The sequence below is a fragment of the Pantherophis guttatus genome, chromosome 13, assembly GCF_059756535.1.
Source record: "Pantherophis guttatus breed Tessera chromosome 13, ASM5975653v1, whole genome shotgun sequence".
NCBI classification, from domain to species: Eukaryota; Metazoa; Chordata; class Lepidosauria; order Squamata; family Colubridae; genus Pantherophis; species Pantherophis guttatus.
In genome coordinates this window covers 13,840,148-13,853,014 of record NC_142075.1, presented here as the reverse complement: position 1 = coordinate 13,853,014, position 12,867 = coordinate 13,840,148, and the positions used below count along the sequence as shown (strand labels likewise).

The window sequence follows — 12,867 nt, the reverse complement described above, 5'->3', positions numbered from 1 at the left end:
CCCCCACTCCCCATGCCCAGCTGAGTCGCGCGATCATCAGAGGATTTTTTTTATTATTTTTAAAAGCATTTTTTCTACAAAAATATATATCTTTTTATATATATCTTTTTAATTGTATTTTAATGTTTGTAGTTTATGTTTTTACTTGGCTGTTCACCGCCCTGAGTCCTCAGGGAGAAGGGCGGTATACAAATTTAAAAATAAATAAATAAATAAATAAATAAATAAATAAATAATGCTTTTTGGCCAAAGAAATGCTTTTAAAAGAAAAAAAAAGCCTCTGATGATTGCACGGCTCAACTGGGATCGTCAGAGGCTTTTAAAAGCATTTTTTACAACCTCTTCGGCTGAAAAAATGGTTTTAAAAGTTAAAAAAAAAAAAGTTGGCCACGCCCACTCAGTCACATTACCCCCCCCCCCAAAGCTACACCCACAGAACCGATAGTAACAAATTTTACATTTCACCACTGGTCCAGAATGCAAGATATCCACTAAGGTTGGCCAACTGACAACTCTTTTTTCATACTTCCTACTGAACTGCTCTGGAGTCGCTGCTTTTCCCTAACTGACTAATAGAGAAATTCTAATAGAGATGGGATCTCTCTACTTGCTGATGAGGAATAAAATATTACCCCTCCCCCTGGCAAGTGGATCTTCATAAGAGACATGGAGTTGGATCCCAATTGGCACAGTGGGGAATTCTGTAGATCAGAGGTCTTCAAATTTGGCAGCTGTTAAGACTTGTGGACTTCAACTCCCAGCTATGCTGGCTGGAGAATTCTGGGTGTTGAAGTCCACAAGTCTTAAAGCTGCCAAGTTTGAAGACTGTAGGTGGTGGAAAGGAGTTTCCAGTTGACCCGTTTTGCAACTGGGAAAAGTCCTGCTCATCGCAACCAGCGTGGATCTGGTTGAAAATGATGGTATAATAAAACACTTCCGTCTGTAACGTTAGAAGAGGAAAGCAGACCCAAACAAAAAATGTAATTCAAAGGGCCCCTCTGAGATAGAGGCAATGTTTTTTTTAATAGTCACACTTTATAAACATAGTCTCTGGGCTGCCTTCCTGCGGGCAAACCCCAAGCCTGTCTCTGCTCTGAAAGTTGCAGGAAGATGAACATCTGCCTGAAGGTGGCTGCATCAACTTATTTGAGATCCAGGCGCGACCTCTTCTCTTTCTCCTGCTCCGCTCCTCTCACAGCCTTCGTGCTTTCCGAGGACGGCAACCATTGTGTGGTACCGGCGTGTTGTCCGTGATGGAGATCACCTCCAGCCCCCCTAAGGTTAAGCCTTGGATGGCTGCCTGAAAGGGAAACGAGATATCAACCCTGGTGCTCATGGAATGCTAAGTCACGGTCTGTTGGAAGCACAATTTTTAAGATAAACCGTAACTACTTGAGTTTGGATAACCTGCAAAGCCCTAAATCTTGCTTTTGTTGGATACGATATTAGCCTAGCTTCACCATCTCTACGATAGCTTTGTGAACTGTGAGATACTAGTTCAAGATTTTCGAACGAGAGAGAGAGACAAAGCTTTTTGAAACTTGCTGCTGTTTTTGCCAAGAATGAGGGGTTCCAGAGTGTTTCAGCATCTCCTGTTGGATGCCTGAAATATCCAGCATCTTACTTTTTAAAAGGTAAAGGTTCCCCTCGCACATATGCTAGTTGTTCTCGACTCTGGGGGGCGGTGCTCATCTCTGTTTGAAAGCTGAAGAGCCAGCACTGTCCAAAGACGTCTCCGTGGTCATGTGGCCGGCATGACTCCACGCCAAAGGCGCACAGAACACTGTTCCCTTCCCACCAAAGGTGGTCTCTATTTTCCTACTTGCATTTTTTACGTGCTTTTGAACTGCTAGATTGGCAGAAGCTGGGACAAGTAACGGGAGCTCACCCTGTTATGCGGCACTAGAGACTTTTTGCATATCTCTAATTCCCCACCCTCACCCCGTAAGGAACAACTTAGAAATCGAAGGTGGCTGCCTTATATTTAAGAAACAATTGTTTAATCTAGTTTAGCATTATCTGCTTCAGATTCAAAAAGCTGCTACTGCTGGAGGTATACATGCTACAGCTAGGGCATGTCAAAATTTTCCACATTCGATTTCCAAACATTAGGGGTGCTCAAAAGTTGTGACATGCCTTGGGGATTGTTTAAAGATATTTTGGTTACTTTAACATAATTTAGATAGAATAGAATTCTTTATTGGCCAAGTGTGATTGGACACACAAGGAATTTATCTGCGGTGCATAAGCTCTGAGCGTACATAAAAAATACATTCATCATGAATCATAAGATACAGCACTTAGTGATAGTCACAGGATACTAAATAAGCAATCAAAATCATACTCAAAATCATTAAGAGCCTTGGAGGCGCAGCAGACTAGTGTTGTTAAATAGCACCAGCTGCCTGCAATTACTGCAAAGTTCAAATCTCACCAGGCTCAAGGTTGACTCAGCCTTCCATCCTTCCGAGGTAGGTAAAATGAGGACCCGGATTGCGGGGGCAATAAGCTGACTTTGTATAAAAAAAGAACACCGCTTAAGGGGGGGGGGCGCGAAAGCCCTACTAAGCAGGTATATACAAAAGTATGAAGGCTGTTGCTTAATGCATTGTAAGCCACCCTGAGTCTCCGAAGAAGGGCGGCATATAAACTGAACTAATAAATAATAAATAAATAAATACTAGGAAATTAAATAAAACAATATAAATGGTAAAATACAAGCAACAAGGTTATAGTCATAAGTAGAAGGAGATAGGTAATAGGAAGGATGAGAATAATAATAATACAGTCTTAGTAAATAGTTTGACAGAGTTGTGGAAAATATTGTTTAGCAGAATGATGGCATGAGGGAAAAAACTCTCCTTGCGTTTAATTGTTCTGGTGTGCTTTGTAAGCTATCTATCTATCTATCTATCTATCTATCTATCTATCTATCTATCTATCTATCTTTTTTAAGTACATCATAAATAAGCTAACTACACAGAAGATGTGCTTGGTAAATAAATATAAATATAAATATCTTTTATCTATCTATCTATCTATCTATCTATCTATCTATCTATCTATCTATCTATCTATCTATCTAAACATCTTATCATAAATAAGCTAACTACATACAAGATGCGCTCAGTAAGCTCACTACATAAATATCGTAACTTTTTAACATCTGGTGTGTGTTTCATTTGAACTGCTACACCCCTCAGCAGCTCCAGAAACCCAATTTGTCTTACATTAAAGAGAGCTTCTCCCAGGGATTACACTGCAACAGCAGAGAGCAGTTGCGCAAACTGGGAGGAAAAAAGATGTAGCTGCTTTAAGCAGTTGCAGACAAACGCTCCATGAGCAGCCCCCCCTCAATGAGCTTTTCGCCTTCACTCTGCCAAGACAGATTATCTCCAGCCGCCGTCTCCCACCTGGACAGTCTTTCTGGATGAGTTGGAATTTTGGTTTCCAGTGGCCCCCTGCCAGCATGAGGAATGCCAAGTTGTTGAGAAAAGTATTGGGCTTCCGGTCAGACACCGTTGCAGGACGGCAGATGGGGGAAGGACCTTTGATATCGAGAACAAGCTTCCAGGGCTTGTAATTGCTGCTTTTCTCAGCTTCGTTGTTGTTAGTTGCAAAGTCGTGTCTGACCCATCGCGACCCCATGGACAATGTTCCCCCAGGCCTTCCTGTCCTCTACTATCCTCTGGAGTCCATTTAAGCTCACGCCGACTGCTTCAGTGATTCCATCCAGCCACCTCGTTCTCTGTCATCCCACTCTTCTTTTGCCCTCAATCGTTCCCAGCATGAGACTCTTCTCCAGTGAGTCAGTCCTTCTCATTAGGTGGCCAAAGCATTTGAGTTCCCTCTTCAGGATCTGGCCTTCTAAAGAGCAGTCAGGGTTGATCTCCTCCAGAACTGATCGGTTGGATCGCCTTGCAGTCCAAGGGACTAGCAGGAGTCTTCTCCAGCACCAGAGTTCAAAGGCCTCCATTCTTTGGCGCTCAGCCTTTCTTATGGTCTAACTTTCACAGCCATCCATTGCTACTGGAAAAACCATCGCCTTGACTATACACACTTTTGTTGGCAGTGTGATTACTTTGTTTCTCAGCTTACTTTGCACAATACGGCCGATCCCACTTAAGTGACATCACTCCCATCACTGTGGCCCTTGGTCAGTGCAGGAGTTCACCCAATAAAGGCTCCCTTCTCACCCGAAAAATGATTACAAAGAAACTGGAAGAGCTTACCAGCCGCCCAGGTCCCAGGCCTTTCACCACAACTCGTACGTGGTGCACGCCCTTTTTCGCTGCTTTCTGGACAGGGGGAGAGAAAGAGAGAGAGAGAGAGAGAGAGAGAAACCTGTTATGCAATGAATCAAAGAGTATAATGACCCCTACTCCGACATTCAACCTAGATCCTATTTAACCTTCCCTCTGAACAGGAGCTTCTACTCGGTGGGACAAAGGACCGCTATTTTCTTTTGAACAAAAGGCATCATTGATTTTACGGTGCTTTCTTTCTTTATTGCGAGCTGCTCAGAGTCAGGCGGCATCGGAGTTTAATAAACTATATCTGTTTACAGCAATGTAAAATCACAGCTGCCAGTTCTTTAGCTGGTATTTGGCCTCCATAGGCATCAAGGCTTTTTTTTTTTTCTTTTTTTCTTTGGTATGGCACCCTGGTGTGCCGATAACCACAGACCACCAGAGCTGGTTTACGCCATAATCCTTCAATTTGGATTTTCAGATCTTGATACTTTTGCGATCTGTTTATCAGCAGCAGCACCGTAATCCTGGCTTCCATGGAACTGTTCATTTTTTCCCAGTAGAACAACTTATGGAACAGGAACGGGGTGGGGGGGTGGGGGGGGGATAACAGTGATGGAAGGTGCTTTGCAGAAATCTTAGGGTTTCTGTCCTTTATAAATAGAAAGTCTGGGATCTTTTTCTGATTTGTGGCTGAGCAAAAATCACTCTTTTTTCCACCGGTACCCTCCCACAAAATAGGTTGGCTATTCACTTCTAGACTTCCAGTCAAAACACCCGCTGATTATCTTGGCTGAAATGCTGGGGGCTGAAGTCCTTGCATGTCCAGAGATTTAGTGAAGGCTGCTATTTGCCGTCATTTTTCCAGACCTGAAACACGCACACAAGTTAAGAGTACTTACGAAAGTCATTTACATTCAACCCACCGGGGAAGAAATGGCTTGCTTGCCAGTACACAAGAACTTTGCTACATTTAGAACAGGAAAATTAAAACGCTCAGCTGGAAACCTTCCATATCTGCTATGCCATGGCTCTTTTAAATGTTTCCTACATCCAAAATGATTAATGGGAATTTCCAGAGAAGCCTGACAAATGATTACAGTAAGTCTGTTGGGCTAAGACTGCCATCTAGTGGCTTTTTAAAGACCCTTCACCCGGGCCCAAGGAGTCCTTGATTTACTATATTTTCTTTTCCCCCTGATACCTTATAAAATACAAGATTGCATTTTATAAATACTGTTCTGTTTTGCATTGATCTGACTGCACAGGTTAGTCCTCGAATGAATGAATGCTTCATTTCAGTGACCGTTCAAACTTAAACACTGTGCTGAAAAAAAAAAAAACTTTACAACCAATGATTGCCATTACAGCCAGTGTGCACTGTCCTGTTTTTTCTCTTTTTTTCCTCCCCTCCTTGCAGAGAGATGAGAGAGAAAGGGATTGCAAGAGAGTAAACACACACACAATGGAGAATTCACCGGGCTGTTTGTATAGTGGGCACACTGTGGCTGCTGGTACCAATGCACTCCAAAGGGCAGGGGAGTCGTTAGTAAGCCAAGAAAAGCAGATGTGAAACTGACTAGTTTTGTCAATTTTGAGCAGGAAAGTACTGTATTTTTTGGAGTATAAGATGCACCTACCTTTTTTGGTGAGGAAAAGAAGAGAAAGAAATCTCCCTCTGCCTCTGCGCAATTTTGCCTCATTGCAGCAAACAGCAAACAGCCTGCTTTACTTTCATTTTCGTTTTCAGCATAGCATGATTAGCACAAGGAAAAAAAAAATCTGCTGCAGCAATTTACCTCCTTGCAGCAGGCAGCAGAGGCCCACACAAAACAGCTGAGAGCAAAACAACTGAGAGTCGGGAGGCCGATCCAATCAACTTGTGCTAATTAGGCTGTGCTGAAGCTGAAAGGAGCTGTTTCTTCTTGCTGCAAGGAGGTAACTGCTGGGAAGCAGAGGCCAAAGGGTGGGGGCCAATGGGTGAGCGGGGCTACATTCGGTGCATAAGACGCACCTAAATTTTCACCCCCTTTTAGGAGGGAAAAAGGTGTGTCTTATACTCCGAAAAATATGGTAGTTCTTAAAGATGAAATTCCCTGTCCCAACTTAAACAAAGAGTAACTTAGTTTAAACACCCTACCCATATCTCTGAAATCCTTTTGGAAGGTGGTCTGTCTTAGGGCATATGTGAACCTAGCCATTGTGGATTAGCAGAGCCAGAGTAGAATATTTGACTTTCTCTCCAAAGCACAGTTTTAACCCTTTCTTCATCTGTTCTCTCTTTTTGAGGAAGGACCAGAAAATGAGTAGCAGTTGTTCTCTAAGGAGCAATCTGGTTCATCTGGAGCAAGTTTCTTTGCAAATGGATTTCCCACTGCTTGGTACAGGTTAAAAGATGCAATAAATGTAAGGATGAATGAAATTCTGCCCTTTTACTGCATAAAACCAGAAACTGTGCAAATCCTTCAGATTCTAAATATATAAAACCAAACAGGCCCTGATCTTGGTCTCTGTTCATTTATAATCATCCCTTTGTGATCATTCTCTGACCGTCTTTATCTACGCATGAGCGATGGGACTTTAGAACCCACAACAATGATTCAAAGGGATGCCTCAAACAGGAAGCAAATATTAGGGATTATAATAATAAGGATTCCTTGGAAGTTAAATAAGAGTTGTTGATTTAAGAACCTTGATATCAGCCAGTTCTGGTTAGCCTGATAAGTCTTTACCTATTTCAATTTAGGGAAAGGTTAGTTCCAAGAAATTTTTAAGAAGAGGTTGGATAACCATTTGTCTGATGTGGTGTAGGGTTTCCTGCCTAGGCAGGGGGTTGGACTAGAAGACCTCCAAGGTCCCTTCCAACTCTGTTATTTTGTTAAGAACAGGATGTTTGACTTACGTTTCCTGCTGCAATCCCAGTTGTCTGCGCTGCAAGAGCTGTCGATTTCTTCGCATTCTTGAACCCCATGTAGCCACAGGTTAGTAGGACCAGAGGGACTTTCTCAGCTGTGAAAACCTGGATGTGAGTGCTACAGGTATCGTGGGATGATAGGAACAACATTTTGTTAGAAATCCATATGCTGTGTTATTTTGGGATTCCCTGCAAATCTGTCTGGAAAAATAACAAAAACAACTCCTAGTAGTTTAACTCAGCTCTTGCGTTCTGGTTCTCCCATGGGGAGATAGCAAGTGGGTGAACTAGGATGCAAAAAAATACAGTATTTTTTGGAATATAAGACGCACCTTTTTCCCCCCTAAAAGGGGGTGAAAATTTGGGTGCGTCTTATGCACCGAATGTAGCCCCACCCACCCACTGGCCCCCACTCTTTGGGCCTCTGCCTCCCAACAATTTACCTCCTTGCAGCAAGCAGCAAGAAGAAACAGCCCATTTCAGCTTCAGCACAGCCTAATTAGCACAAGTTGATTGTCCCTTGGCCTCCCGACTCTCATCTGTTTTGCTCTCAGCTGTTTTGCCCCGGCCTCTGCTGCTTGCTACAAGGAGGTAAATTGCTGGGAGATTTTTTTTTTCTTGTGCTAATCAAGCTAAGCTGAAAATGAAAGTAAAGCAGGCTATTTGCTATTTTGCATCTAGCAGTTTGCTGGATTTCTTAGCTCTGGAAAGAAACTTAGATTATTAAGGACCTGTGCCCCTGAATCACCACCCACGAAACAGGTAGCATTAGATAATTAAATGAGCCGTGGTGGCACAGTGGTTAGAATTCAGTATTGTCGAATACCATCTTGACAAATATATTGAATTGAAAATGGACACAACAACTGGAGAGGGAAGGAAGAAAGGAGTAGAGGGACAGGTAGGACGGAGAGAGGAGATGGGAGGAAAAAGAGAGAGAGAGAGAGAGACGAAAGGGAAAAGGAGAGGAAGAAAGGGGGGGAAATAAGAGTAGGAGAGATGGTTAGAAAGAGAGGAAAAGGGGAGGAGTGGGGGAAAGGAAAGGGAAGGAGAGAAGGGGGAGAGGAGGAAAGAAGAAAGTTAAAAAGAATAGAAGAAGGGAGGGAAGGGTAAGAGGGGAGGAGGAGAGGAATGGTTGTTGTGGAAGAAAAGAGAGATGGAATGGTAGAAGAGCAAATCCGAACGTATTTTAAAGTTTTAGGATGAAGAATGAACCAATATGGAAACCAAAAGATAATATGTGTGATAAGAATGGTCAAAGAGATTGTACATTTATATATGTTTTATGAGAAATTATTATTTTTTTTTAAGAGAGAGAATGCAGTATTGCAGGCTAATTCTGCCGACTGCCAGCTGTTCGATCCTGACCAGCTCAAAGTCACCTCCTTCCGAGCTCGGTAAAATGAGGACCCAGATTGTTGCTGACATTGTAAACTGCCCAAAGAATGCTGTAAAGCTCTATGGGGTGGTATATAAACCTTCTAAGTGCTATTGCTAACTGTTTTGCACGAAGAACCTCCAATCGCTTACTTATTGTAGGTAGCTTTGATATGAACTATTGGGATTTCTTCAAACTTCTTTCCGTCCCACCGCAAGCTGCTTTCTTCTCCCAGCACTGGAGGCAAATAGCTGAAAAAAGGAGGGGAAAGATAGCCACATCAGCCAATTTCAACAGCTTAGGCAGCCTCCCACCCCACGTCCCCTTCCCCAATATTCAAGAGGCGTAAGGATTATTTTATCAGATTATTAATATTTGTTCAAAGATGAGTGGCGCGGTGGCCTAGAGGTTGAGCTCTCGCCTCACAATCGGGAGGCTGGGAGTTCGATCCTAGGTAGAGGCAAATATTTCTCTCTCTCTGGGCACAGTGAGAATATATCTGCTGAACAAAACTCCGTACTGGCAACAGGAAGGGCATCCGGCCAGTAAACACTCAGCTCCATTCAGTTTCCCAGACTCCAGCTCACAAGGGATTATGGGTTCATTAAAAGATGATGATGATGATATTTGTTCAAAGATGCTCACACGATAGGATTGTACTAGGGGTGGGTTCTAAATTTTTTTACTACCGGTTCTGTGGGCGTGGCTTATTTTGTGGGTGTGGCTTGGAGGTCATGTGACTAGGTGGGCGTGGCTAGCTGGTCAGTCATTTCTGGAAGGTCCTCGCACTTACGACCAGTCCTCACACTTACGACCCGACTCATTTAACACTGATCAGCTGTAGGGCGGCCCTTTGAAGCCCCGCGGCAAGAGTTTAAACAGTTTTTTTCCCTCTAGTCATCAGCTGGGACTCAGGAGGCAGCAATAGATTGGGGGTGGGACCAAATAAAAGGTAAGAATAACGTGGGGGTGGGTGGGAGGGCGAGAACCGGTTCAGTGACATCATATCGTCACCGCTACCGGCTTGGCTGAACCGGACTGAACCGGGAGGAAGCCACCACTGGATTGTACCCATATTCAATTTCCCTCTCTAGAATCTGCATTTTGCCTGCATGGGAGCACACTAAGTCATAAACCATTTTTCATAAACTCAAAGCCAGTCAGTTTCACACAATACTGTAAGCCAACATCAAATAAAGAGCATTATAGTATACTCAGTTTATATAACAACATCTAAAACCAACTAGAAGCAGTCTCTCATTCTGGCACAAATGTGCTCAGGAGGCAGAGTGTGATTTTTTTAAAAAGAAATGTTGCAATTGGAGGGCCTCTTTTCTCTCCTGAAATTCGACTGACCACCTTTTGATGCAGCTCTCCTCCAAACTCAAATCATTAAAAATATGAATCAATAAGCCCTTGAGGCTTTTAGAAACACGGTGAAAACCTGGCTGTTCCATTAAGCTGATGGGTCGGATTGTTTTGACTGCCTCTTGGGTGATGTGATTGGGTTTTTCATTTGATGTTGTTGATGTTCGGAACACGCTCTAGTAGTTGCTTTTAAATATCTTGTAGAGTTTTAGTCCCAATTAAAAGTTGGGAGTTGTATATTGATCAGCCTAAAAGCTCTGAAAATGAAAAAAAAAAAAAAAAAACGGGATCACTAGGGGCAAAAATTATAATTCTATGATGGCAAAAATCGTAAGGAAAGTTAAAATGTTTTCAAAACTTGAAAAACCAAATATTATGAGTTCTGTTTCTGCATTGGCAAAATTCCTTGAAGCAACCTAACTTTTACAACCTTCCCAAACTCTCCAATGCTTGATGTAAACTAACATGATATTTTTTTTCTGCTTGTTTCTTTCCTGGATATTTTTGATGGTTTTTTAAAAAAAAAATCTTGCACAAAAATGCAAGAAAACAATGAGACAAATTAATATCTTAGAATGCAACTTTTGAGAAACGCATACTGGTTCGAAGTCCCAAAGATTACTTTTTTCAGGAGGCAACTGGACTTCCTTGTTTTTTTTCTTTTGAAGACGTTTCGCTTCTCATCCAAGCAGCTTCTTCAGCTCTGACAGGATAGTGGGAACTGGTTTTGAAGTGTTACATTTCACAATTTGTCTCTTTTCCTGCTTCCCCCTTCGTGTTGTGACCCCGGCCCCGGAGGCTGATTTATCTTCGCATGCTGATTCGGAGGATGATATGGAGGAGGAGGAAGCTGTCACAAGCTATGTGCCGGAGGGGCCGTCTTCACTGGTGAGTCAGGAAGAACTGACAGTTGCTGACATGCCTATGGACCCCAGCCAAATTGAGGAGGAAACGGAGGCCGGTAACGATGAAGGGGAGCCCCTATTGGATGCAAGAGAGAGACGTAGGAGACGTCGTAGAGAACAGCTATTGCCATGTCCTAAGAGGTGTGGTCAGGAGACGTAGGGTCATACCGTACAAAGTATAAAAGGGGTGTGACTGGGCTGGAAAGGCGTGGTGAACAATTTGTTGGCGTTTTGGATGCAGTGGATTTACAACTGTTAGTTTGGAGTTTTTTGACAAGAGTCTGCATTCCTGCATTAGCCTGCTGGCTGTCTGCCAAGACCTTTGGAACATTGCCCGGTAACGATTGGACTGATATACGCTTTGAAAGAGAACTATTTATTAAAGGGCCAGCTTCCGTCTCTGTAGCCTGCGTTTGTTGCTGCTGGGCTATTTGAGCTTCTGCAAGGCCACTCGTGGGAGGGGAAGAGAACACTTCCAAAATACCAGTAGGTGAAATATCCTATTCACAAAATGCCCAATCGCCATTGCAATTACGCACACTGTAATTTTTCCTAGAAATAAGCAGTTACCTGCATCCCGGAAAGTACAACATTAACTCACCTGAAGCTCTTTGACTGTGTGGAATCCAGCTCTTTGTCTGTTGCTAGGTCCGGGTTTTCCAGTAACGCTTGAAATCTCTGGATGCCTGTCTGTATAGTCCGAGAAAAAGTGATGCTGGAGCAGCTGCAAAGAAGGAAAAGCAAGAGATCCAAATTTAAGAACAGTATATTGAGGAACGAATGCAGAATTCCTATGAACCACCAAGGCGCTGGCCCATTGCTTCCAACTGCTGAGAGGATAAATTTACAACATTTGACCTTCCAGATGTGGGAGCTGCACACCCAAGCTACCTGGGCACTGTCAATGGATGGCTGCGTATCGCCAGGATTTCCTCTTTCAGGTAGAACTAACCTTGGTGCCCACACAATTAAGGTTTCCACAGTAAAAACACAAAAGTTAAAAAGTTATTTCATGAAGTGCAATTACAGTAATTCAACAAACGTTTTGTCAACCCATCCAATAAAACAAACCGCAGGAAAAGGAATAAGAAACGGTCCACATATATTGGTATCCTGTCAAATGCCTTTTCTAACGCTTAAAGCTTTTGGGTGGGTGGGTGGGAGAACCCTGTCTTTTCTTCTTTCCTGGCTGATGCCTGGTGTGATGATGTCTCAATTTCTCTTCTTTCCAGGCAGCAAATGGGGATTCAAAGCTCCATCCTCCACAGCCAGCTCTTTGCAACTGGCCTGGGATTACAGAATCCAGGATTCCCAGGAAGCATGGAGATTGCAGTCAAAGAGAAGCAGTCTCTGAAAGGCTTCCTGGAGTTTCCACCGCTCTCCCTCAAAGCGGTCCTCGCCCCAGCGATAAAAGGAGTGGGATTAAGACCGTTTGCCTTGAGAGGGGGGGGGACCCCAGGATGATGGGAAGTGTAGTTCTCCGACTCCTTTGCAAACCCTTGGGACAAGAAGTCAATGCGTGCAATGCAAAATGTTTGCAATGCAAAAATGCATGCAGTGCAAATTGCATGCAATGCAACGTGCAGATCATCCTCGTTGAATTGGTCTGGGACCCTCAATCAATGTAAGATCATCGGTGCATGGAGGTTAAAAGGGGGGGGGAAGGAAGGCAGAAATGCGGCAGGAAGGCTGGACCTGTTGGATTTCTGCCTTCCACCGCCTAAAAGCGGGAACCCGACCTTTGCAGCCTTAGAAGACGTACCGACCACCCCACTTTCTTCCCACCTTACCCCGAGCCGCCCCCCAAGAGCCCCCGCCGGGCGATCGCCAGCGCAGCCAGCATGGCTTTTTTTTTTTTTTCCGCTCTGCTGTCCGGGACTCCGAAGGTTCCAATGGGGAAAGGGGCGGAGTCTCCTCCGCCGGTCAAATCTCGCGATGCGTGGCTGGGGAAAAAAACAAAAACATGGCGGCGTCCATCCGGAGAACTAGGCGAGCCTTCTATGGCGGCGCCCTTCGCATGGGAAGCGTCCGTACGGGCGCTTGGGGCCTGGT

At 43.8% G+C, this 12,867-nt stretch overlaps 1 protein-coding gene across 1 annotated transcript; it reads right to left on the bottom strand.

Moving 5' to 3' along the window:
- Positions 1-979: 979 nt before the first annotated feature.
- Positions 980-12,786, bottom strand: MRPS11 (mitochondrial ribosomal protein S11). Its single transcript, XM_034424680.3, has 6 exons — positions 12,606-12,786; positions 11,417-11,539; positions 8,695-8,793; positions 7,153-7,282; positions 4,233-4,298; positions 980-1,300 (listed from the first exon to the last, which is right to left on the bottom strand). The coding sequence occupies exons 1-6, from the start codon at positions 12,656-12,658 to the stop codon at positions 1,193-1,195; spliced, it is 579 nt and encodes a 192-aa protein (XP_034280571.2). The 5' UTR covers positions 12,659-12,786; the 3' UTR covers positions 980-1,192.
- Positions 12,787-12,867: the final 81 nt, after the last annotated feature.

Bases quoted from the DNA above. Each gene is read 5' to 3' on its own strand.
- MRPS11 (XM_034424680.3), bottom strand. From the start codon at position 12,658: ATGCTGGCTGCGCTGGCGATCGCCCGGCGGGGGCTCTTGGGGGGCGGC. The intron at 8,794-11,416 runs GTGAGTTAATGT...TCCTTTTTTCAG, and splicing joins ACACAGTCAAAGAGCTTCAG to CTATTTGCCTCCAGTGCTGG. The intron at 1,301-4,232 runs GTAAGCTCTTCC...TTTCCCTTTCAG, and splicing joins GCCTGGGACCTGGGCGGCTG to GCAGCCATCCAAGGCTTAAC.